This window comes from Quercus suber, unplaced genomic scaffold (assembly GCF_002906115.3).
Source record: "Quercus suber isolate HL8 unplaced genomic scaffold, Cork oak 2.0 scaffold_289, whole genome shotgun sequence".
NCBI classification, from domain to species: Eukaryota; Viridiplantae; Streptophyta; class Magnoliopsida; order Fagales; family Fagaceae; genus Quercus; species Quercus suber.
In genome coordinates this window covers 353,699-379,937 of record NW_027069745.1, presented here as the reverse complement: position 1 = coordinate 379,937, position 26,239 = coordinate 353,699, and the positions used below count along the sequence as shown (strand labels likewise).

The following is a 26,239-nucleotide window of genomic DNA, read 5'->3' as shown; positions in this document are numbered from 1 at the left end:
ATTTGAGATTTGCCAAAAGAAGCCGGTGAGGCTTGGCAGATGCAATTGGGCGGTATTGCGAGATTCGAAAAGCTAGCGAAGACAAGATTCCAAGAAGTCCATTGGTAGCAGGAGCTTGAAGGGCTCAAGTACATTGGATAGATTAGGCTTGGAGGGTCTTTTGTTATTCGTGTAGTCTAATTTATTCACTAGTGGATCAATTTCGACTTGGGGGGTCGCAGAAAGGTTTTTCGACGAGTTTTTCAGTTTCCTCTTCGATAATATGTCTTGATGTTATCTTGTGTTTACATCTCTCTTCTCAGGGATTCTAGCATTTTTCCCCTTTTTTAAAAAAAAATTTAGCAATATGTTCTTGTTTTTAAACTATTTAGGTCAATGCCCTTGTTTTAAAACTCGACTGGTTTAAAATCGAGTTATGCCAAATGAAATTTAAAAAAAAAAAAAAAAAATTGTAGAACTCGAGTTCACAGAACTCAAGTTCCATACCTATAGCTGCGTTCAAGGAGCCCTATAGTGACATTTTAAATGGAACTCGAGCTCCATGAACTCGAGTTCTATGCAAGTTTTTATTTTTTTAGTTTCATACCTATAGCTGCGTTCAGGGAGCCCTATAGTGGCATTTTAAATGGAACTCGAGCTCCATGAACTCGAGTTCCATGCAATTTTTTTTTTTATAAGTTTGAACACCCTATACTCGATTTTCTATCAATCGAGTTTTTAAAAAGGGGCATGGACCTAAATAGTTTTAAAACAGGGACATATTGCTAAATTTTTTTAAAAATAAGGGCAAAATGCTAGAATTCCCCTCTCTTCCCTACTCTTTAAGCTTTTCTTTTATTGTTCATTGTGGTTGAATATGGCTTAGAGTAGTGTTACCTGTTTATTGCGCTCATTTACTCTTGTTCTGCACTTTGATAAGTTAGAGTAAAAATAATCTAGCCGTAATTTTTAATTTGGGGTCTAAACAAGTATTAGTGTTTTCACACTAAATTGTGCTTTCAACTCCTTACAACAACTTTTGATTGATGTAGATGGTTGGTGCAAAGTTCTTCACAACAATACACTTCAACAGATGAATCATAAGTAGCTTGGTTCAAAACAACCACAAGGTTGCAGCAACTTCTCAATGATACGAGTTTTGTGTGTGTGTGTGATGATAGCTCTTAAAAATAGTATTTATGTCGTACTGGAACCTTAGTGCGAAAATCCCAATATTGCCATGTCATCTAAACTAAATATGAAATTCTACATAATCAAAGCTCGATCAATCAGCTACTATTAAGACTTTTGTTGAGACAACAGTTACAACACTAGTTTGATTATTCTTGAGCTTGTTCTAACTGTGTCTTCAATTGATACCACTTAAACACTTAGTGAACAATCTAAACTATGACCCAATTACATCAAAAGTGCATTTAGACTCAAATATGCCAACTCATACAAAAAATGATTATAACAAATTATAACATGCTTTTTTTTAAGATATGTTTGGATGCATTGATAGAGTGACATGGTCGTGGGCCCTACATTCTTGAAGGTCGATTAATCGGCCATGTGGATGCCTAATACATTCCCACTCTAAAACTCAGCCTTTGATCTTAGAACAATAGTTCTAGAGTATGTCTTATCAATGAAATTTTCAAGGAAATAAAAATAATGTAATTTTTTAGGTTGCATCTAGGAAAAAAGCCATGTAATTTTCCTTTATATATTCTGAAAGCTTGATAGTAAAACTACTAGAGCTTACTAAGACCCCCAATTTTAAATTAGGGGATAAATGCTTTTAATCTACTCTACTAGATGCAAAATTAGAGCAATCAATGCGCAGTTAACCTAGACTACTTCCTAGTGCATGGACATACATAATTAACAATTAAGTATAAAACACAGTGAGTAAGGGAAGAGAGATGCAAACACAAGATAACACTGCGATGTGTTATTGAAGAGGAAAACCAAAGTGCTCGGTGTAAAAACCTCGCTGCGGCCCTCCAAGCCGAATTGATTCATTAGTGAATAAGTTGGAGTACAAAGATTACAATATAGACCCTCCAAACCTAAACTACCCTTTGTACTTAGACCCTCCAAGTCCCAGCTACCAACGGACTTCACCGAGCCTTGTCTTCACTAGCTTTTCGGATCCCACAATTAGCACCAATTGCATCCAGCATAGAATGGCATAACCCAATGCTTCCCAAAAGCTCCAAAAAAACTCACAACACTTAGAATGTGTGAGGTATGTGCTTGGGTTGAGAACCTCTCAATGGATATGAAATTAGAGAGGAAGTAGTATAAGGAAAACTAAGAGAAATGTGTCGAGGATTGTAGGTAAGCAATCTCTAACTCTTCAATGTATTTCTAGGGTTTTTTCTCTGAAATTATCCTTACAATTTTGTGGGTAATATGGGCTTTATATTGTGGGTAAATAATGAGAAAAGGCACACAAAATAGGTTGGAAGTGCATCTCGCAAGTCAAGTTGCAAGTTGGCCAAGTCATGAGCCACTCGTGAGATGCCCTCAACACTTGAACCTTTCAACTTCTAGCATGTGCTCTTCACGTGACCTTTTGCAGGTTGCTCCACTCACGAGTTAGTTGTAAGTTGTCCTACTCTTCACAGTTCTTCACCAATTCCTCACACTAAACCCATTAAATTGAATCCCATAAACATACAAGGAAATGATTGATGAATTACAATCAAATTTGACACGGAATTAATGCCAACAAAACCTAATTGAAAATCACAACTTTACATATTCCATCAAATGTAAATTTTCAATTTGACAATAAAATGAGGTGTTTTCTTAATTGTAGTTTTCTTATTTTTTTCTAACTTAAAAAAATAAGTGGCAACTCCATGTAAAAACCTCAATCCAAGGGGGTAAAATGTCATTAGTCAAATCGCACAATTTGGGAGGAATTTAACATGATCTTACCCATTTATGTGGGCTCTATATTAACCTTGAGGTCATGGTTTATTGCACCACTTTACCGTTAATTAAAGGTGTTCATCAATTCAGTTGGTCAATTATTTGAAGTTTATTTTTTAAGCCAAACTAACATGATGCACTTCCAACCAAATGAAACCAAATTGCACTCTTAGATTGGGGTGGATTGGCTAAACCACATTCAGTTTTCATTAATGTTGATGCAATTGTTTAAATTGGTTAGGTCGGTTGTTAGGTTAGGATTAAGTGTATGATTTAAAAATAAAAATAAATAAATAAAAAAAGCAAAATGGATATTTTGAGTTGAGTTTTTTAAAATATTAAGATTTTTTTCTAAACTAGGCTAGGCTTATATAACCCATTGCACATAATATAAAATCAATCAAATCTTCATTTTCTAAAAATAATTAAACAATACAACCACCAAAGAGGTAACAACAAATAATATACTCTATAAAACATGAAAATAATACAAACAACATCAGAGAAAGCCAATATGAAAATGAAAATGACACAAACAACCATGACTTAAAAGATTTTCAGGTAATTTTCTCCTTAAAAAAAAAAAAAACACACACACACACACACACAAAAAAAGAGAAATTTATTATTTTCAGGAAAATGGGGTCTACCGAATAATAGCAAAAAATATATTTTTTTTTCATTAGTTATCTTGATCTTGATTATCATTCGACACCACTTCAACATATTTGAGATTTCATTTTTTTTTAAACATGTAAAATCAACATATTCACACATGGAAAATGGTGAGATTGAAAGCTTGAGCATTAGATTGTACACTTTAATTGCGCAATGTAAACCCAAAGTTTGAGATGAATAAACAAAATAGAGAATCCATGAGATAATTAAAGAAATGGTAGAATTAAAAATATTTGGAAGCATGAAAATCATTAATTGTTGTCTGGTTGATAGACGAGAGAAAGAGAGAGAAAGAGAGACATGAAAAATAAACTTGGGGTTTTTTCCCCCACAAAACAATAACATTTAGTGTGTGTAGGTGTGGAGAAATTATAAGATCCACATGGTGGACAAGTGATATGGTCCACCATTCCACTAAAAAACTGTCACTTGTTTAAAATTGTTAATTAGAAAATTTTTTTAAACAGAAATTAATTATTGACTCAACAATTTTAAATAAGTGGAAGTTTTTTAGTGGAATGATGGACAAGTGAAGTGGTCCACTAGAGAACTCTTTAATTTCTAGTAGGTGTGTGTGTATCAAATTATTGTTTTAGGATCGAGATAGATGATTAATAACTACACTTGATGGTTATTTTTTTAATATCCTAAAAACACCCCTACCACCTACTACTTTTTTTATTTAATAATTTTTTCTTAAATATCATTTTACATTTCTATATAGAATTATACATAATGAAAATATTAAACTCAATTCATTGTAAGCTTTTCTTACAAACCAAATGATTATGAAAGATGTTTCGAAATTAATATTTCAGGAAAACACATATTTTTAGCATAATTATGCATTATGAAAATGTTAAATCTAGTTCCTCCTAAAATTTTCATATTAACTAAAAAATTACAAGGGAAATTACAAAAATAATGCCCTAAGAACACACATGCTATTAAACAACATTGCTTGTCATTCCATACAAATCCACTAAACTCTTTAAAATAAATCCAAATCACTTTTGATTTAAAATTGGGTTTGGTTTCAATTTGATCCATACATTTAATTGCGTCAATTTATTCATCTTATTCTTATACTAATTTTATTGTTACCCTTTCCATTTAAATAGAGATGAAACATATTGATGTGGCAAATGGGAATTAACCACACATAATTTTTGTTGATATAAACCATACAACATGGTGTCACACCACCTAAGATGACGTGTGTGACATCATTCTCAAAAAAAAAAAAAAAAAATTGTTGCGTTTATTTTTTTCCATGTTCTTCATTTATTTTATTCTTTCCCTTTGTCTTCTCTCCCTCGCTCTCCCTTAATACCTGAATCTGTTAGTGACACATAATCCAACTTATGTCCATTTATCAAAACTCTAACAAAAACCAAACATAGCTAATTTTCTTCAACTAAAACGTTACACGCCAAAGCCACCATACACAACAATCAATAGAAACTTAGAATTATACCCAACATAAGCTGCCACAAATTATTCTTATACATGTGCGCACGCACTTGGCTAAACCCACACTTACAAACTACCAAACACACTAGTCATGAATAATTGAAAAAGTTAGCCACATATGTACTAAACCCCAAAATAATTTGTCAAGTAACAATTTAGGCTCCTTATAGGTATTTATATGGTCTATGTTGATATAGTATATGCCTAACATAAAACTCAACACACATTAGTACAACTCACATTCATATCTAAATAAGTATCAATCCAAATAATATTTGGTATTATAATCTCCCCTACCTATATCTCTATCATCTTCTTCAAGGCTTATGTCACATTGTAGTGTCATGAGTCACATGGTGCTAGTTACCTTTGATAGCATTTTTCATAATTCATGGTAATGCTCCAAAAGAACTAATCAAGTTACAATTAAACTCGTCATAATCGTTTATATATCTCATATTGACCTAGCAAACATCTAATATGAGACTCAACACATAACCGCATAACACACACTCATAAAACCTAATCCAATCAAATGCATTTAGAATGAGATATCACAAAACTCAACCTCAAAATCACCAAAAATCAAGCAATCGACTCATAAACCAAATCACCCAATATCTACAATCAATAATCTATTCAACAGAATGAACAATCATGTTTCCCTAGTCTAAAAAACCCATTATATTTGCCCCAATGAAACTCCCCTAAAATTGAGGCTAGATTTATCCATCACACTTAGAAGACTCAGACATTGTTGATTACCATAACACCCTCAACCCATTAATCCTTAAAATCAACTCCAAAGCCACCTCATAAAGGCAAACTATATAACTATAGATCCCTAACTTATAGCTAATCATACTTCCCTACTAAACCCAGATAGTTGAGATCTCCATTCTCTCTCATTGATTTCAAAGATTATGTCCTGTTCAAAAAATATATTTTTTATTGGACGATTGGTTTAGACAAGGTCGATCACACGATTGAGAAAACTTAAGTTTAAGATTTAATGCGGCAAAGTAGAGAAAGGGTGAGGTAGGATGCGACACCTTAGAGTTGGCAAGGTTTGGGTATAAAGTGAGATTATGAGAAGAAAAAGGGAAAAAATTATCAACCAACCGGATTAAAGCAGACTAATCACTATGTGGGACTTATGATTTTTTGGATTTGAAAACAAAAAACTATTTTCAAATCAAGGAACCAAACAAGTTCTTAATATTTTAGTTGTCACATTTCAAATTTCATTAATGTTTTGTTGTTGTTGATAATTCGATAGTTGGGGAGAGAGAATTTGAATCTTCGATGTTTCTATTGAAAATAATGAAAGGTGCCAACTAGCTTAGTTATAAGGCTTTTGGCTTTGCCCATGTTTTAGAGGTAAAGAAAACATTAAAATCAATTAAAAAAAAAAAAGAGGATTAATTGACACAATTATGTTGAAACACCAAATTGAAACCAACCCCAATATTGGAACACCATAAATGTATCTTCACAAATAATAAATAAAAAATCCAAAGGACTATAACAATGCTGGGTATCTATGAGTTTGGGATTTTTTGGTGTAAAGTTAGGACTTGGGACCCTCTTTGATTGTAAGAACTTGTCTTAAAATTTTGCTGACCCATTGTGACACCAATTCCTAAAATAATAAGTAAAATACAATTAATACCTATGAGATTTGAGGTAATGCTAAGCACATTGAAAATAACCAATTTAGTCCATAAATACAAATGACTTATAACTCCATTTGTGTGCTTTACCCTAAAACTATTTCTATGTAGTAGCTTTCCATTTCCAATATTGCAAGTTTAGAAAGCGGTACCCAAAAAGGTTGATTTGTTCCTACCAACTTAAATGCAAATGCAAATGCATTCTAAATGAAATGAAGATGCTAGATAAATTTTTTCTAATTGTGACATTTTAGACCAATAGGCTTTACATCATTTGTTGCTTTTTCCAAGACAATAAGTGTTCTTAATATAAACCAAAATGGATGTAAACTTTCCCAATTTATGGTTGTTTCTCTTCAATCTTCAACAAGTTCAGACACAAAAGAAAAAAAAAATCAAATGGAGCAAAGAGAAAGAACTTTTTATAAAAGTCTTAATCTGAAGGAGAGGTGTAAATAATAGTTTTTGATTTCATAATATAGCTAAAATTATAGTGATTGAAAAAGTATGACTTGAAAAAGAGCTAATTTATTTTTTATTGGTAGTTCTAACATGTTTTTGTTTCTTTTGTAGGTTGCGTTTCAGCAATTTGATTCTTTTGCTTGGTGTGGTGGGCCTTTTGTGATTTTGGGCTGGACTTCCTCCTATTGCATTGAGCCCAAGTGTTTTGGACAAGAGAATTGGGATTGGTCCAATTGCAACTCACCTTGGTCCGGCTTGCGCACAAACTATGCCTCGTTTACTAAAACTTTGGTCATATGCCCATGGCAGGCGAAACTACTACAAAAGAGTTATAGCAGATAAATGCAATAAAACAATGATAAAAGAAATATGTTATTGTTAGGCAAAGCAAGTAAGAGATCCTTAATTAAAATAGGGAAAAAGAACGATATGGCAACAAGAAACACATTATAGGTGAAATTGCAAAGATAAGAGAAGAAACAATAGCAATAAACGATAAAATCAAAGAAGAAAAAGATCAGTTTGCCATGTTTAGTTGTATTACGGGACTAAGGCCAAGGAGGGAACCGCTTCCTCAACGTGGTTAACCTCACACGAGGATCCTGCTGTAGAAATTATCCACTTTGAGGGAACGGGCCAAAATGGCTTGTGCCTAAACGAGTTCTTTATCCTCAACAGAGGGTAGGCTTTTAGAGGGAAAAATAGGATTAGCCTATTGGTGCATACCTGCCATTCTACACTCTCTATTTCTCTTCTTTCTCCGTTTTATTACCTTGATTCTTTCCCCCACTCCTTTCCTTTCTTTCTTAGTGCTTACTTGTGTAATGTTATGGTGATGGTGGTGCTGTGATTCTCTCCTAGTGGTTGCTACTGTTGTAATGATGTTACTGTGCACGGCAAGGATCCTTTATATACTACCTGCCGTGATTGGTTTTTTCCATTTTAGCCTTTAACTATTTTTGCCTGGTTTAGAGTGTTTTTTCTTACCACCCACTAGTTTGTTAGCTGCTTAACCACCATCATTTACCTGTACTAGCTGTGCCACTCCCCATTACTAGTCAAAAAAGACTGTTTTGTTTACTTACTCACTACGGCATTTTTATACACCACAGCATGGGTGTTCTCTCTTGCTATTCTTCATGACATGCACTTAGTAGTTCTAACTCATCATTCCTTCTTTTAGGTGGTATGTCATCCCAACAAGACATCACCCCCAAAGGAATCTGAGCAAGAACCCCAAAATTGGCTTTCCTTTCTTCCTACCGCCAAACCATACCCTCTTTTACCTCTAACTCATGACCCACCACTCCTGTATTGGCTGGGTACAGGTTGGTAGTATTTAGGCTTTACGCATGCTCCACTTCTCGTGTACGTCAAAAGCTTGTCCACTATTCATGTGTTTGCTATGGTCTGGAGGCTTATCTGTGCATTTTGCCGCTTATCCTTAACCTCTTATGGCATGAATTGTTTTTTTGATTTTCCATTCTTTATTGGCTTGCTTCTTTCGAGGGCTAAGCCTTGCTTGATTGTGAGTTTTCCCATTTTTAGTCCATTCTTTGCTCTTTCCGCAATCTTGTTGCCATTCCTGCCATGCCACTTTGCCATTCTTGCAGTGGTGTCATTTAACCCGTGCTTGCTGGGCCTCTTTTGGGCTTGTTGCCTGTTCTTCTCTCAATGACTCAGTATGGTCATTGGATTTATACTCATGCTACTTTGGGCTTTCTTGACCCATTACATTACTTGTAGGCTCCTTTTGTCCCATTTCTTTTGTCTTAGGCATCTTTGGCCCATTTGATTTCCTTGGGCATCCTGGACCCATTTTCTAATTCTGCATTCTCACAGACTTTTACTAACTCTTTTGGGCTTTCTTGGCCCAGTTACTTTATCCTTCATCCTTGAGGCTCATAAACTTTCCATTAACCCCTTACTTTCTTACTTCATTTCTTTAGGCTTGTTGTGGCCTATTCTCACTTTTCAACATCACATAATGCCCATGAGTTTACTACTTCTCTCTCTGGGCTCCTTTAGGCCCATTTATTTACTTCATGGGCCTATGATCCATTTTTCTTGCCATTCAGGCTTACTGGTTCTTCTATCAATCCACTAACTCTTCTCTGCCTATATTGTTGGACCTCTTCCTGCTACTGGGCTTCCAAATGAGCATCAACACTTGGAAATTTTGACTTTTTTGGTATGAATTTTTCAATATATATATATATATATATATATTTGTTTCTAAGTTATAGTTTTAGAATGTTTTATCATTTTTTCTTTTTAATTTTAATCGAATGCTGAAAAAACCCAATTATTGAAATAGCAAATCCTAGGAGAGGAAAGTGATTATTCTTAAAACTATGTTCAAGGCCACTTTATATCTTTTCAAACTTTGTTTTATATATATCAAAGGTAGCAACATCAACTATGTTTGCTTTGGTTGTCCATCACAGTCCAAGAACATCGATCATTCGTGATGTTGATATGGATCGGTATTCATGGATGGATATGTGTCAAGATGTATTAAAGACTGAACTTGTGGACTTGCCTACATACATAGGCACAAACATCAACATCAAGTGTGAAGTACTAAATTTAATGGACATCATGAATGTGAAAAATGATGCTAATATGCTACATATGTTTGATGCACATGAAGATGACAAGTGTCGTAAAATCAAAATTTATGTCTCATTTGCACTTAATGAGTCTCAAATGGCTCAATGTACTACTTCTCAACCCACTCAAGAACAAGCTATACTTGGCAAGACTTCTTTATCTGAAGATCTTAATTTTAGTGATATTTTTGGCAATGATCTGTTAGTTGGGGTTGTTATGAATGTTAACCATGAAAGTTATGCTATTAAGGGGAAAGTGGTTGATGATGAAATGCAATTGGCACTAGGTAATGTTCTTGAGGATTTTGATATTCTGGCTCTTATGGGCATAGAGTTTGATATATATATATATATATATATATATATTTTTTTTTTTTTTTGAATTTCACATTAGTGCTTCTAATGAAGAATGGAAAGTTAGAAGTGATGATGAAACTAATAGTGATAGTGAGTATGAACTAGATGGGTATGTGATTGAGAAAATTTTTTAAGGCAAGGATGGTGGCCTCTCAGAATATGGCTATGAAAAAGTTCATGAGGATGAGTATGATTATGATGTTGAAGTAAAGCCCATTCATGTGATATAGCTATTCAAGGAAAAGTTTCATGGTAGAAGAGGATTCAATAAGGCTAGAAAATGACATGGTAATTACTAATGTGGATGAGCTTAGGGAAGCACTAAGGGATTTTGTAATTCAAGAAGGGTTTGACACTTGTTAGGGTGAAAAATGATAAAGAGTGACCCACATTATGCTAGTGATGGATGTCCATGGGGGTTCATGCTTTTATAACACCAATGTGGTTACATTTAGGATCAAGACCTACAGGCTACAATTCACAACACAAATGTATTAGGTCCTTAAAAAATTCAAATACAACATTCACTTGGATTGCTAGGAAATTAAGGAGAAAACTTTATCTTGACCCTGACTTGAGGTATTCTAGTATGCAACAAGATATGCTTGAGAATTTTGGAGTTCAAGTAAGCAAAGGAAGATATATCGAGCAAAGAGAGAAGAAGATTATGGCAGCCATGCTAGGTCTTCTAAGAAAATACCAGTATATGTTAATATGGTCTTGGAAACCAACCCTGGCAATATAGCAAAAAATTGCCAAGTGAAAAGAGAAGATAAAACAAGATCAACAAGATTAAAAACCATGTGAGACCCAAGATTTTTTGGATTTGAAAACAAAAAATTGTTTTCAAATCAAGGAACCAAACAAATTCTTAGTCTTCCATTGGCCACATTTGAAATTCTGTCCATGTTTTGTTGTTGATAATTCGATGGTTGAGATAGGAGAATTTGAATTCAGATATCTTGTTGGAAATATTAAGAAGTGTCAATTGATTGAGTTATAAAACCTTTGGCCTGTCCTTACTTTAAAGGCAAAGAAAACATTGGATTCTAGAATAAGAGGAGCATTAAATTAACACAACTATGTAGAACCACCAAATTGAAGCCAACCCTAATACGGGAACACAATTTATTTTCGCAAATAAAAAAAGAAAATCCCAAGGACCAGAACAGTGCTGGGTGTTTATGAGTTGGGATATTTTTTGAGGGTAAAGTTGGGTATTAGGACCCACTCCGACCGCAAGAACTTGTCTTAAAATTTCTCGGACTCATTCCTAAATAATTAAGGCTAGGTTGCTCTACACCAATGCTTATTAAAATAACCTACACCTCCTCTTCACACGCTACACGTAACCCACATCGCTATCGTGTGTATCAGGTTTCACGTGCACCGCCTTTCCCATCCTTGCTTCTCTTTCTCTCTCTAACAAACACCACACACGCACACCCACCCCACCCAAGTCACCACCATTAATTCTTTTATAGCCATCGTCTTCCTTCCATTCACAGCCTCCATACGTTCAAAGTTTCAATCTTGTTCAACTTTTGTGCACGGCCTTTGTGATCATTCGTCTCCTAACACAAATTTAAGTTCATCTAACAAGCCAAGGTACGTGTTTTGTGAAGTTTTTTTTTTTAGTTTCTCAATCATCAAAATTTTTTTTTGGGGTGATTTAGCATTGTAGCAAATTACAACCTACCCATTATTTCATATTTTGTCAATGATGATAAATAATAATAATATAAGATTTTTAATATTTTTGTACTGAAGGTGCATTGGTATGTGTGAATCTGTATGTGGGTGTTGATGCTTTTGGGGCTTTTGTGGGTGTATGAGTGTGTGTGTGATGTGTTTGTTTGGATTTTTTGGATGATCGGCTGATTGGTGGGTGACGAAATTGATGTGGGCTTTGATTATATTGGTATCATTTTGGATTTTTTTTTTTTGATGGTTTATGGATTAGACTTTTAGAATTTAGAGCTTAATTCCTTTTTGTATGATTGAGATTTTTGCATTAGAAACTGATGAGTTAATCTTTGCATTTGGGTTTTTGGCTAACTGATGAAGATCAAAGAAGTTATAGCTTATAAAAAATAAAGGGTCTTCTGGATAGAATTTATAGTTTTAACTTGAATCTAGCTATGTTTGATGTATATTTGCCATGTGGATATAGCTTGCAAATTGCAATATAACACCAGTGAACCGGATTCTGTCTTAACTGTTTTTGTTAAGAGAAAGAGAATGAAATTACGAAATAGGAAGCAACTGCAAATGCAAAATGCAACAAAATTGAAAAAGGAAAGACGAGGAGGAGCACTCAGCCGAAGTCAACCATCAATCCATGTGAATGTGGTGTGTAAAATGAGCAGTGCTTCATCCCTACCTGCTATTGTTGCTTCCAAATCTATCGTGTCAGCCACAAGCAACTTGATGACAGAGTTTGGCCTGACTATGAATCTATGAAAGTAATAGAAATTTTCAGGTTGAAGAAATTACTGAGATTTCCTTTGAAGAGGCATGGGGGATTGGAAGCTGGTGTATTCTCTGCTGTGTGATGGGCATTGGGTGTCGAAAGTTGAGTTCTTTCAAATATGTTTTGTTAGGAAAATGGTTATGGCGGTTTAGTCTTGAGACCAATAATTTGTGGAAATGGTTGGTGGAGGTGAAATATGGGGAGAAGGAAGGAGAATGGGCTCTAAACTATATTTGTTACTTACATAGGGTTGGAATTTGGAAGGGGATTAGGGAAAGTTGGGAAACTTTTTCTAGATACATTACATTCATAATTGGGGATGGAAGAAAAGTGCGGTTCTGGTTTGATGGGTTGTGCATGGACAAGGCTTAATAGATATATTTAAAGAGTTGTTTCAAATAGCAGTACAAACAATGGCAATGATATGTGATTATATGGAGATTAGCTGCCCCTGTGGAGGGGAGGGAATGCTAAAAATTGGAATCCCACTTTTGTGAGACCAGTGTAGGATTGGATTTGTAATACGTTAATTCTCTTTTCAACTTGCTATATTTTGTTAAGATAGAGTGGTGGGGAGGATAGGGTATGTTGGAAGCTGAACAGGCAGGTAGGTAATTTTACAACCAGATCTTATCATGAGGTTTTGAGAGGGAATAATGGTTCAGCTATTTGGAGATTAGAGACACTACCACGAGTGGCTTTGTTCGCATAGACAACAGCTTTGGGGAAAATTCTCACAGTTGACTATCATGTTAAATGTGGGATGACAGTGGAGTGCTGGTGTATTATGTGCAAATGAAGTAAGACTATAGATCATTAGTTTTACCTTTCTCATTTGCTAGGGAGCTTTGTACCTTCATATTTGTGCTGTTTGGAGTTGATTGGGTTGCCTAGTTTAAGGATCTGCTGCATTGCTGGAGAAGGATGCTTAAGTTTTTTACAGAAAAAGTTAAGACAAATATTTAAAGTGCATGCCATTTTATCTTATGTGGGCATCATATATTCAGTTTGACGTCTTAATTTCTAGGATTATGCTTCTATGCAATCAAACTTAAGTTCACATCTCCTCTGGAAACTAGTAGCCCATTTGACTTTTTTGAATAAAATAGAGCTCCTGGGCTGTTCACCATGATTTTAAACAATACTATGGGACTGCTTTCTCAAACTAGCTTTTAAGTTTGGCTGAATATGAGTTATCTTTTTTGGTCATTTATGTACTTTTTTTCCCTTTATGGATGAAAAAATTGTGTTACAATGGATATTTACAATGGATTTAGCAATGTGTTACAATATTTAGATTATATTAAGGACATTGAATATTGAGAGGGAAAATCAAAGGTTTAAGTAAAAACAGTTTGTTTTGGTTAAATATCTGAGTAATCGCTGAAAGTGTAAAAGTGACTATTTTCTAAATTAAATGGTTACAGGTTACCACAAGATAGTTTGTTCATTTTATTTTCGCTTTTATCATATGATAAATTATTAACTGTCCCAAAAGCTTAAGCTATTAAGGGTGAATTTAATCACTTAACCATCTTTTTACATCATATTTATTTGTCAGGTTAAATTTCAATTATATTAAGTTCTTTGGGGTTGGAGAGGAAGGTAGAAAAAAATTTCCCTTTGCATGGGAAAAGAATGCCGGATTTGAGAAGTGGAGTTCGGCGATCAAAGAGGGTCAATAACGTCCAAGAGAATGCTGACGTTGTAGTTCCAGCTGTTTGTCCTGGTGCTGGAAAAGGTAAAACGAAGCTTCAGTTCTGAACTCAACTTTGTGAAATCCAATTACCCCAGTGTGTCTTTTATTCCAATCCAGGTCCAGCTGGTAGAGGCAGAGGTAGAGGGTTTAGAACTATGAATCAAGGTAAGAATGCCAAGCCTCTTGGTACTGGAGCTGGTGGCCGGGGACGTGGGGCTTTGGATTTACCAGGGAGAGAGGTGGTTGCCATTCAGGATGAGCCGGTGGTTCAGAAAAGTGCGGAAAAATTAGCTGCTGCTGGAAAGGAGGGAAGCACAAGTCCACTTCCTGAAAGAGTACTATTTTTACAGCCCTTCTGCTTTCAATCTGTGTACATAAAATTGTGTTTGCTATTTTTCTCTAGCTTCTCCAGTTCATCCTTTCATTAAATTTGTACTTATCAATGATTGTATATACATGTCAACTTACTTATATCCCCCATAGTTGTTTTTACTTTTTAATATCTGCATTCTGTATTATTTTTAAGTTTACCTGGATTAGCATTAGCACCTTCAAAATGAATTGCAAAATAATCTAGGTAACTTTATTAAGTGACCTGGACTAGCAACAAATTTTGCCCCATTTACCTAGTTTTTTTAAGCTCACCAACTTTGAGGGAAGACTCTTGGAGGTGCTAAGTGGGGTATCTTTGCTTCAAAGAGGCCTTCTTGCTTTGAGACACTGGTAAATTGACTTCTACAAAATTATGCTGCTGAATTTTTTTTGCTTTCTTTAAAGGATAAAGTTTTCCTTTAAACCAGGACCAGGTTGAAGGAATCTCTTTGAACCTATTATGCGGTGGTTCATAAGACCATCTTTGTGTATTTTAATCACATGATTTATTAAATCATTTAAACAAGCCATATGATTATTAAATAGATAATGTGATTAACAATACATGTGGATGCCATTTGAGGTGCTATGTAGTGGGTGGAGGAACTTTCCTCCAAACTACTTTGAAGGAAAATGTTGTTAGACCTTTTTAACTTTCATTTCAAAGATGGCGTAACAGTTATTGTGGAAAATATTAAAATGTCTTTCTTGAAAATTTCCAAGCAGTCGAAGTGTACATTCAATAGGTACTTATTAATGATATGCATTGTTTTACATAAAATGTACATTTTCTGATGTATGCTTGTACTTATTACATTAAGATATTAACAACTTTGTGTTACCCGTGTACGTTGTCTCCATGCCTTTCATGTATTAAAACATGTCTTTTGAAGAAATAAACGATTTTTTTTTTTCCTTTTTCAATTTGTCATTTTCAGGTTCAGGTTGGTAAGTCCCCTGTGTACAAGTTAGATAGAAAGCTAGGCAAAGGGGGTTTTGGGCAAGTATATGTTGGAAGAAGAGTGACCGGTGGCGCAGGGCGCTCTGGGTCTGATGCTTCTGAGGTTTATTCTCTCGTGCATCCTTAGTATACCTGTGTAAATATCTGAAGGTAGTTGGTTCTTCTGCTAATGGCGATTTCCTGTACTCTTTTGTAGGTTGCTTTGAAATTTGAGCATCGAAAAAGTAAAGGATGCAATTGTGCTCCTCCTTATGAGTGGCAAGTATATGGGTAAGTTAAATTCTTACCATGATACTATGTTTTGAACTCTGATATGTATGATGTGACTAATCTTTTTTTTTCAATTACCATAAAGCACACTTAATGGGTGCTATGGACTACCCTTGGTCTATTACAAAGGTCAACAAGGAGACTACTATATCCTAGTGAGTACTTTGCTAGCACCATTTATTTTTGAATGTCTATGTATGTTGAACCTGCTAACTGTAATTGATACATGATCATTCCTGATTGCAAATGTAGGTGATGGACATGCTAGGCCCTAGTTTATGGGATGTCTGGAACTCTAACAACCAGTCGTAAGAAAAGTTTAATGCTTCTTCCCAATTATGAAGTTCTACTGTTCAATACTTTGTTTTATCTCTTATCATCCTTACTCCCAACACAGGTTGTCCGTAGAGATGGTTGCTTGTATAGCAGTGGAGGCAATATCAATTCTAGAGCAGCTTCATTATAAAGGGTACCTTGCAACTTTTTGTCTTTTCTTTTCTCTTTATCTTCTTTGGGGCTAATAATATATTCATAATTATTGGGTTTCTACTCCAGTTTTGTACATGGAGATGTTAAGCCAGAGAACTTTTTGCTTGGTCAGCCTGGAACACCTAATGAAAAGAAGTTGTATCTTGTTGATCTTGGTTTGGGTATGTCTTTTCTGTTAGAAAATGTAACATCCCTTAATAGACATCTGGATATGCATCTATACTTTTTGGTATTCTGGGTGTAATTGTAATTGGTCTATTTCTTGTTCAGCTTCAAGATGGAAGGATGCTTCTTCTGGTCGTCATGTTGATTATGACCAGAAGCCTGATGTTTTCAGGTGACTACATGCCTCACTAAGGGTGTCTTTCTTTCAGTGGAGGATCAGATTGTGAATATGGTTCTAGAAACTCCTTAATCTTGCTTTCAAATACCCAAGGAAACAAACCTTGCCTGAGAACAATTCTGTAATATATCAAAACAAAGGAAAAAAGCCTTCTTTATTTTCTAGAAATCCTTATTTCTGTGATAAGCTGGCTTAAGTGGTTCAAAATCCTCATATTAAGCCTTTTATTCTATTTTATTTACATTATAATTGTGCCTCTTCTAACTCAAAATATATATTTTTCAGATCAAGTGCACATGTAAGCTGTATATTGACACAACTCGATTTGTCTTATGTTTTTGACAGGGGAACCGTTCGTTATGCAAGTGTACATGCTCATTTGGGTAGGACAGGGAGCCGAAGGGATGACCTTGAGTCATTAGCATATACCCTAATATTTCTCCTTAGAGGGAAACTTCCCTGGCAAGGTTATATTGTAAGTTCACTCCACCCTTCCACCTTGTATTAACTGTCATTGGAAAAATTGGAGAATTTGTCTACATATGCTTGTGGTGGGTTTAGGGGTAGGAAAATTTGTGGATCTAGGTTTAGAATTATTGAAAAGAGGGTTATGAGGTTGTGTTAGGAATTAAAAGATGGTTTGATGAGTTAATTGATTACTATTTGGTAGAAGAAAGTATGTGGAGTCTTAGGGTTTTAATTTAATAGGTAAAAGGGCTTGATTTGTGGTAGTAAGGAAGAAGAAAAATTAAGAATTTCATGGTGTTTTAGGGGCTATGTGAAGAGTACCTGGGGGTAAAACCCCAAGAAAGAGAAGAAGAAAAGAGAGAAGAGAAAGAGAGAAAAGAACACTCAAAGGCTAACATGCCTCAATGCTCAAAACTCAATATTTTTATTATCATTTTTTGACAAGTAAAATATTGCATCAATTAAATGAAAAAAGGGTGTTGCTCACGTACACAGTATGTACACACTGGGTACACCGACATCAAACACTAAAAGTACAACTGTCAAGCATCTTAAGTAAAATAGTAAAAGAAAACAAACACGAGGCATTTCTCCAAATCACAAAACTAGTACATCAGGACACAGACAAATTTTTTTCATCCTTCAAAAGTCCTGGCGTTCTTCTCCCACTAAGTGGCCCACATGAGACAATGGGGGACCACTCTCCAAATCACAAAACTAGTACATCTGTTAAATTTACCTTTCCAATGTGCTAAAAGCTCCGCATCACCCTTCGGCATGACACAATGAACCTCAAAAAGAGAAAATACCATGATCCAAAGCTCTTACACAATAAAACAATGGAGTAGATAATTGATGGTCTCCCCATCCCTCTTATTCAGGCAACACCATTCTATAATAATTAGTCATTGCTTTCTGAAGTTATCAGCAGTTAGGATTTTTCCCCTAATTGATGTCCAAAGGAAAAGACTGCCATTGTTGGAACTATAGCCTTCCACAGACTCCTCTTAAGGAAAAGACGAATGGGCTGTGAAATGTAACATTTTATAATAGGATTCAACTTAAAAGACAGTACATGAAGAAGGATTCAGCAAAGAGTATCCACTCCACCTTGCCTTATCACCCCAGAATAAATTGTCCATAAAAGAGGCAACAGACTCCAGCTCCCAATCTTGGACCGGTCGAAAGAAGCTGACATCCTAGTGGTTATTATCCCCCAAAAAAGTCCAAAGATCTGCCACCAAAGTATCCTTATCTTGTGTAATACTAAATAGTTCCTATAACCTCTACTGCAACGGTAGCCCGCCACACCAGGAGTCAGGCTAAAACTTTATAGAAAAGCCATCGCCAACCTTGAAGCTGATGAACTGGTTAAAACCCTCCCAGTCATCTCCATTTGAACACATTGAGCACATATTTATAGGATTCTTTCTTGTACTAGGAATCTTTGGACTCCTAGTTTGATTGGTAAACTAAAAACCTAATAAAATGTTAACTTGGACCCAAATAAAATAAAACCTAAAACACTTAGTATCTCCTAGAAAATTCTAGACTCAACTGAAGTACCCAAAATACCCTTAATTTGCTTCATTTGCAGTAAATACAGATTTTCTGAATGCAAAATTGACCATAACTCATAAAATAAAAACCCAATTAAAAAACTGTTTTAACCCTAAAATAGACATGTCTATACCTTTAAAACCACACAATAGTCACTTCATCGCTACATCATTAACAATTGCAATTTCTTAGCTTAGATTACCTAGCATTTTGTTCCCATTCTATTTTCCCTGTCTCTATGTTTCTACAATATTTAATAGTCTCTTGGCTGTAGGGAGAAAACAAAGGATTTCTTGTTTGTAAGAAGAAGATGGCAACTTCTCCTGAGATACTATGTTGCTTGTGTCCTCCTCCTTTTCAACAATTTTTTGAGATGGTGACCAATATGAAATTTGATGAAGAACCAAATTACTCAAAGCTAGTTTCCCTTTTTGACAACAACATGTGTTCCAATGCAACATTGCGACCTATCCGAACTGATGGAGCTATAAAGGTGGTTTGATGTTTTAAACTTATTGATTTTCTTTCATGGATAATCTCTTAAATATTTGTTGTTGAATCTACTTATCCAAAAAAATATATATATTTGTTGTTGACTCTTGCATGCATTATAGGTGGGTCAAAAAAGGGCGAGATCACTTGTTGAGTTAGAAGATGGTGGGCAGCTTAATAAGAAAATTCGACTAGGAACTCCTGCCACCCAATGGATCTCAGTCTATAATTCCCGATCAGCAATGAAGCAGAGGTGAAAGACACTCAAATATTGTGGGACTTAGGCCACTCCCCCTTCCTCTATATTAGTAATAGTACCTAGAGATTTCTATAAAAATATATATTGTTTCTATGTCTGATAAATTTTTGGTTGATGTGTAGCTTTGATAATAACTCAAAGTCATGTTCTTTGTTTTGTATGGTTAAAAAAAATTAACATTGGAGTCTTATCATTAAATCATTTGAAGCACAATTTAAGGTCACTGTGGGAATTAGTTATAGATATTTACATCATATCTTGGTGTTTAGCTAGGCTACTCGATCTCTTTCTGAAAGGAGAATGCATATTAAAGTTATAGATATTATACTGGAATCAGCTGTTATACCTGCTTTTCGTTGGTAGTCTTATTCGAATCTTTACAGAGGGAAAGAGCCTTTTGAGATTGAATCCATGATCACCTTTGATTGCGTTGGCTAAAAATTTTACTTATTGATGGCCAATTATAATTGTTAATGTAAAATTATCTGTTTTCACTTGTTGGTTTTAGATTCTTTATCTCATCTACAAGTAATGGCATGCCTTAACTGCAGGTATCACTACAATGTTATGGATTCAAGACTAAACCAGCATGTGGATAAAGGAAGAGAAGATGGTTTGTACATTAGCTGTGTATCTTCATCATTGAATTTGTGGGCCATCGTTATGGATGCAGGGACAGGATTCACATCCCAGGTTTATGAACTATCGCCCATGTTCTTGCATAAGGTGGGTATTAACATAGCTTATCATCATCACTGACAACATGATCATGCTCTGAAAACTTATCCAAATTTCTACCTAATTCACTGCCTTTCTCTTTACCTGTATAAAAAAGGAAAACTATAACTTGACATCATTTTTTGAACTTCATATTCAATAACATGGTGGTTTAGCTACTTCATTTCTTCTAATTTTATTTGTCAGGAGTGGATAATGGAACAGTGGGACAAGAATTACTACATCACTTCAGTGGCTGGTGCATGCAATGGCAGTGCCTTAGTGGTAATGTCCCAAGGTAAGTGACAGCGATTTAATCTTTCCTTTATTTCTGCAACCTTCACTCTGTTTATCTAATTCTTAAGAGTGGCATTTGAGATGCTTAGGTTTGGTGACCATAATTTGTTTCTCAAAAAGAAAAAGAAAAAAAGAGTACATTTTGACATCCTTGTACGACTGGATGCGTGCTAATGGTGTCATTCTATGTCTTTTGTTGATTTCTCAATTTCCCTCTCTTTATGGTTTGTAATCTTTGCTCTTGGGACTGTTCACACCCTTTGTGACAGTTTCATTTCTTTTTCAAATGAAATTTTTACTTAAAAAAAAAAAAAAAAAAAAAACAACTTGTTTCATGAGTTAGCAAACATTAGCTTAATTATGGGAAACCAGCTTCTGAAAGCTGGTATTATTTTGGGCGTGATAACTAAATTTCCTGGGTTAATGCTTCTGTTACTTTTATTTTTATTTTTATCTGATTGACATATCTCTTCCTTGATGTATTCTGGAAAGAGTATATACTATGATATTATAGGATTCTTTGAAGTAGTGATTTTTAAGTTTGAACATAATTTTCTTCACTAGATCCTACATTCCTTTTCTTGTCACTTTTCACCTTTGGGTGGATTTAATTTATTTCTAGAGTATGTAGTCTTACTTGTCAAAAAAGAAATCCTTTTAGCAATTATTTCCTTTATGGCACTTGGACAGTTTTGGTTGGGAGTTTCTTCCAAAAGCCGGAAAGTCCCTTTGAAACCAACTGAGCCAAACTTTGCACAGCCCTAGTTCTGATGAAAGTATTTGATTCTAAATTTGTTGGTTATCAGATTGCATCATAAATTGCAAGTTGGTTTTTTTTTTTTTTTTTTTTGGGTTTTATCAAGATTTCATCCGAAGTATCATTACTAGTCCAGAAGTAATACTTTCCCCTGCAAGTTTTCTGGAGCTATTTTTTTGGTAATATATTGCTTTTCTTGCTATTGAAGGGGTGCCTTACACTCAGCAGTCCTACAAAGTCAGTGATGTTTTTCCTTTCAAATGGATCAATAAGAAGTGGAAAGAAGGCTTTTCAGTCACCTCCATGACCACTGCAGGTAGCAAATGGGGTATTGTCATGTCCCGAAATGCAGGTTATTCTAATCAGGTAGTTCAATTTCTTATTGCAATGTTCCTTTCAAGATGAAATACTGGAAAAAGCACTTACGCCTTGTACTGTATTCTTAGGTCGTTGAACTTGATTTCCTCTATCCAAGTGAAGGGATTCATAGAAGATGGGAGGGTGGATATAGGATCACCTCCACTGCTGCTACTGCAGATCAAGCTGCATTTATACTTAGTGCACCCAAGAGGAAATCACTAGATGTGGCACAAGAAACTCTGAGGACATCAGCTTTTCCTTCTAACCATGTTAAGGTACTTTTCCCAATTTATTAGCGAGTGTTTACATAATGCTATAGAATGATTATTTATATTTACGTTAAATCTTGTTTTGTGGAATATAGAAAGTTATTGTTGTTATTTTTGAAAGAAGGTTTTTTTGACTCTTCCCCTCCCTTCCTCCTCAAAAAAAACTTGGTTTAGTGATTCCATTCTAATAAAGATTGCATTACAAATGCTATATATGTGTGTACCTATTTGCTTTATTATTAAAAAAAAAAAATACAAACCTATTTGCTGGACTGTCCCAAATATCAGCAGAAGTGGAAAGTCTTGAAGCTCCCCTGCCCCACCCTTCATTTTATAGTTGAAATTTTGGAATTGAACTTAATTACTAAAGAGCAATAGCTTTTGATATTTTGGTTCAATAATTCATAAAGATGGAGAAATTGAAGGGATCATAGGATAAGAGTAGGGTTGATGAAGTGGAGAAGCACATTAAGAGTGTTGTATGATTGTAGAATATCTATTAAGCTAAAGAGAAAATTTTATAAGACTACTATGTGACCAGTTATGCTTTATGACACCAAATGTTGGGTTGTTAAGAAGTATCATATTCATAAAATGAGAGTAGCTGAAATGAGAATTTTAAGATATGGATAAGTGGAAATACATAGAAAGATAGGAATTGAAATGAAGAAATTCGCCTACAGATAGGGGTAGTCCCTATTGATGAAAAGATGAGGGAGAGTCGTATTGGTTCAGCCATGTTCATAGGAAGGCGACTGATGCACCAGTAAGAAAGAGCGAGTTTATCCAAGTTGAAGGAACGAAAAAATGTAGAGGAAGACCAAAAATCATATTAGTCGAAGTAATAAAAAATGACATGTCAATAAGGGAGTAACAAAAAGTATGACTTTAGATAGAGTAGAATGGAGGAAAATAATACACATGGTCGACCCTAACTAATTTGTCAAGGATCTATAACTGAACCCAAAATTTTAGGATTAAGGCTTTGTTGTTGTACTTTTAACTACCAAGTATTTTACAGAAAACTGATATGTTTTTGCCTTCAGCTGAATTTTGAACTAGAGTAAATTATATTCCTCCCCAGGGTGTCACTCTTAATTTAGAGTTGTCTTATTTATACATAAACCATCATTTTATGTGATTAATTGGGATAAAGGATGTTAAATGGTCCAACTTTACATAATATACTTCTAAAAATAAATTTTTTTTGGGCTGTACTGAAACTATGGAATTAGGTGTATTTTCTTGGATCCCAAGTTCCAACTAAGTAAACTAGAGGCTAAGTTTTATCATTAGGAGGCACTGTAAAGAAGTCTATGGTGTCAGCCATACCTTATGGAAAACATAATGTGTAATTTACAGAAAGCAGAGCACAACTAGGCCTATGCAAATGTGTTCATTTATGCTAAAATACATGTTCTATTCTTCTCACGAGGAAATAAAATTTCAGGATTTTATGAATGTGTGACATATTTGGGGGAGGTAAGATTATGGAAATAGTTTTAGCTCTCAATGACCTAATGGAAGATTGTCTGCAAAATCCTTCTAGTGAAACAAACTTGCTTGGAATGTAGTGCTATCGAATTGGAATCATATGTTATTTTGATTACTTTTACATGTGTATATTTGTTTCAACAATTACTTAATGGTTTGGTGGATTTCTCACTCAAGTACTTGCATATTGTTATATAAATGGATGGGCCAATGCTTATCTTTTTTTTTTTTTTTGGATGGGCCAATGAGCTCTCGCTCAGATGGCACCCCCTCCTTTTGTAAGAGCAAGTTAGAGGGTGAGGTCATGGTTCAAGACCTATTTTGATCTAGTAGAAATATTTGCTATATAAAATATTTGATCTTTAAATGTTTGCTATATAAATGGATGATTTTGATCTAGTGGAAATATTTGCTATATAAAATATTTGATCTTTAAATATTTGCTATATAAATGGATGATTTTGATCTAGTAGAAATTGATCTTTGTTTTTGGCTGTATGGCAGGAGAAATGGTCAAAGAATTTATATATCTCATCTATCTGTTATGGGAGAACAGTGTCTTGAAGTTTGGGACTTGGATGGAAGAAGAAATTGCACTTGCATTGTTAGCAGGTACAATATTTATACATCTCATTTTCATCTTCAATGTTGGATTCCCTTGTTAAAAAAAGGCCTTCAATTTTGGATTCAATGATGAGTTTCTATTGTTTCAGATCTCAACAATTACTGCCTTTTCTTCTAGCTTTATGCTTGACAGTAATTGGTCTCATTGTTATTTTTCCTTATTGGCCTGTATTCAAATGAGGAGCATATACCCTGCAAATTTATTGCTGCACTCCCTGAATACTGAGGACTGAAGAAACATTTCTTTTTAATATTGCGCTCGCTTAAAGTTGTAGTTCTATTACAATTAAAGACACAAGTCCTATAATTTACCTACCAGTATAAAAAAAAAGGGGTGTTTTAATGTCAGAAAAGCAATTACTAGATTACAAGGATTTTATATTTTCATTCCTTCTTATAGCTAGAGTCGCACTATCAAGAATTTGGTGCCAGATTGGATATGTATATATTTTTATGCTGGCAGAAAACTTTCGTAAGATCACATCTTCTTGTCATTCTGGATTTTCTAATCCTATATGGACATTGCCCCTTGCATCTATTTGTGTAACATTACCCCCCACTAACTTTTGGAAGGCAAAATAGATTTCTTGTGAATCTTATGAGCTTAGACTGTTTTGTATCTAAATGAGGACCTCCAAAATTTTTGGAATATGCACAAGTTGTGGAGTGCACATATATAAAAGCTGACATTATTTCTACAAAGCTTGTCTCCCATTAGAACAGAATATTAAAAAGGGTTTGGCTTTATTTCTGTAGATGCAATCATTCAAAAGATTAGGTTGTGCCCTAGAAGTGCCTTACACAATTAAAACTTTGGTCCACCGTCCGCCTCTCTCTCTCTCTCTCTCTCTCTCTCGCGTATCCTAGAGAGACGCTAAGAGTCCCATACTAGGGAATCACCAGTCCCCAAACTGGACCTCGTGAAATTGGGTGGTCCCTATGGTAGTAGGGTTAGCAGTTCAATCAAAATAATACTTGTTCATCCTAAAAAAGGGTATGACTTGAACCTGCCTAATGAGCCCTAGTTCACATGGCATTTTCTCCCTCAATAAAGAATGGTGTAGAGGGTGAGGTGAATTCAAGATCCATTGAATAAGTTGTGGAGTGAGAACTAACAACTAAGTGACCTTAGTTGTGTGGAGGTTAGCATTTCAAACTCCTTGAGCATTACTCCAGTTGGGTTGGCACATTGCATGGGTTATGGGGGGTCATTCGTTCCATCCCTTGTAAAAATTAAAAAGACAAGAGTGTAAGCATATGGTATTTATAGGCTTGGGACTCATTGACCTCAATCCTTTTAATTATTGTTTATAAAATTAAGTTCTGTACTTTTGTACTAATAACTCTTAATTAATTTATATATATCTACTTGAATAGGATCTTAACTTCATATTATCACTTTTATACAGGCAGGCGATTGCATGGCACCACCTGTTATTGGTCCTATTGCTGGGGCTTTTGAGTGGCTCGGAAAGTTTTGGAGTAAGCATAAAGTTGCTTTCATTCATGTAGTCTTGCCTGCGAAGAAAAGCATACAGAAAGAAGCTTGAATTATGCCGGCATCATTCTTTTTGGTCATGCCTGGCAGAGGCTGTTCAATTCTGTACAGTTCCCTGTGGATGGGGTTTATCCTATGTTTTCTGTAATAGTTTGATACGAATAGGATCAGCAATTTGAAGAAACCTTTAATAGGCCGTTAAAGTTTGAAAAAGGATCAGAGATGTTCGACATCTCTGTTGGTGCTGCAACAGTGGTTTACCTCAAAATATGTCGTGTCATTGTTATGATCATAAAGGCTTGCATCATTATCAATGGTTGTATGTTGTAACAATATTACATAATTTTTTTTATGAATTACAATGAGTTTCATTAGAAAAAGCGTAAAGAGTTCAACTCTAGTAAGACGGGAAGGAATCTATTACTGCATATAATTGTAGAAGACGATTCCACAATTCCCTCTGAATAAGACACGCATAACATTAAACACATGGTTTAAACACCATTTAAACAAAATGGTGTGCAATTTGATTATAAACTGTTTTACTATAAAGAAAACACAAACAAAACAACAATAGGAACAAACTATATAATTGAAGGGCAGAAGAAAAGAAAAAGAAAAAGAAGGCAGATTCCATATATCAGATTGAAGGGCAGA

General features: G+C 34.9%; 1 protein-coding gene across 3 annotated transcripts; it reads left to right on the top strand.

The window, feature by feature from the left end:
• Positions 1-11,600: 11,600 nt before the first annotated feature.
• On the top strand, positions 11,601-25,962 carry LOC112007460 (casein kinase 1-like protein HD16). Of its 3 annotated transcripts, none has more exons than XM_065782092.1 (19): positions 11,601-11,788; positions 14,215-14,394; positions 14,470-14,687; positions 15,663-15,788; positions 15,882-15,955; positions 16,041-16,110; positions 16,208-16,263; positions 16,353-16,424; positions 16,511-16,605; positions 16,715-16,781; positions 17,133-17,262; positions 19,090-19,308; positions 19,430-19,560; positions 20,118-20,292; positions 20,491-20,581; positions 21,546-21,703; positions 21,784-21,972; positions 23,965-24,072; positions 24,174-24,786. In XM_065782092.1, exons 2-18 carry the CDS (start codon positions 14,292-14,294, stop codon positions 24,022-24,024), a joined length of 2,034 nt encoding a protein of 677 aa, XP_065638164.1. In that variant the 5' UTR covers positions 11,601-11,788; positions 14,215-14,291; the 3' UTR covers positions 24,025-24,072; positions 24,174-24,786. The 3 variants fall into 3 exon arrangements, with proteins under 3 accessions (XP_065638164.1, XP_023895570.1, XP_065638165.1); XM_024039802.2 differs by lacking the exon at positions 24,174-24,786 and adding an exon at positions 25,494-25,962 and having other exon boundaries at positions 11,602-11,788; XM_065782093.1 differs by lacking the exons at positions 11,601-11,788; positions 24,174-24,786 and adding an exon at positions 25,494-25,962 and having other exon boundaries at positions 14,283-14,394; positions 14,448-14,687.
• The last annotated feature ends 277 nt before the right edge of the window (positions 25,963-26,239 follow it).

Coding starts and splice junctions, on each gene's coding strand:
- LOC112007460 (XM_024039802.2), top strand. CDS start 14,292: ATGCCGGATTTGAGAAGTGGAGTTCGGCGATCAAAGAGGGTCAATAAC. Junction 20,293..20,490: donor CGCCCATGTTCTTGCATAAG/GTGGGTATTAAC, acceptor TTTATTTGTCAG/GAGTGGATAATGGAACAGTG. Junction 20,582..21,545: donor CTTAGTGGTAATGTCCCAAG/GTAAGTGACAGC, acceptor TTGCTATTGAAG/GGGTGCCTTACACTCAGCAG.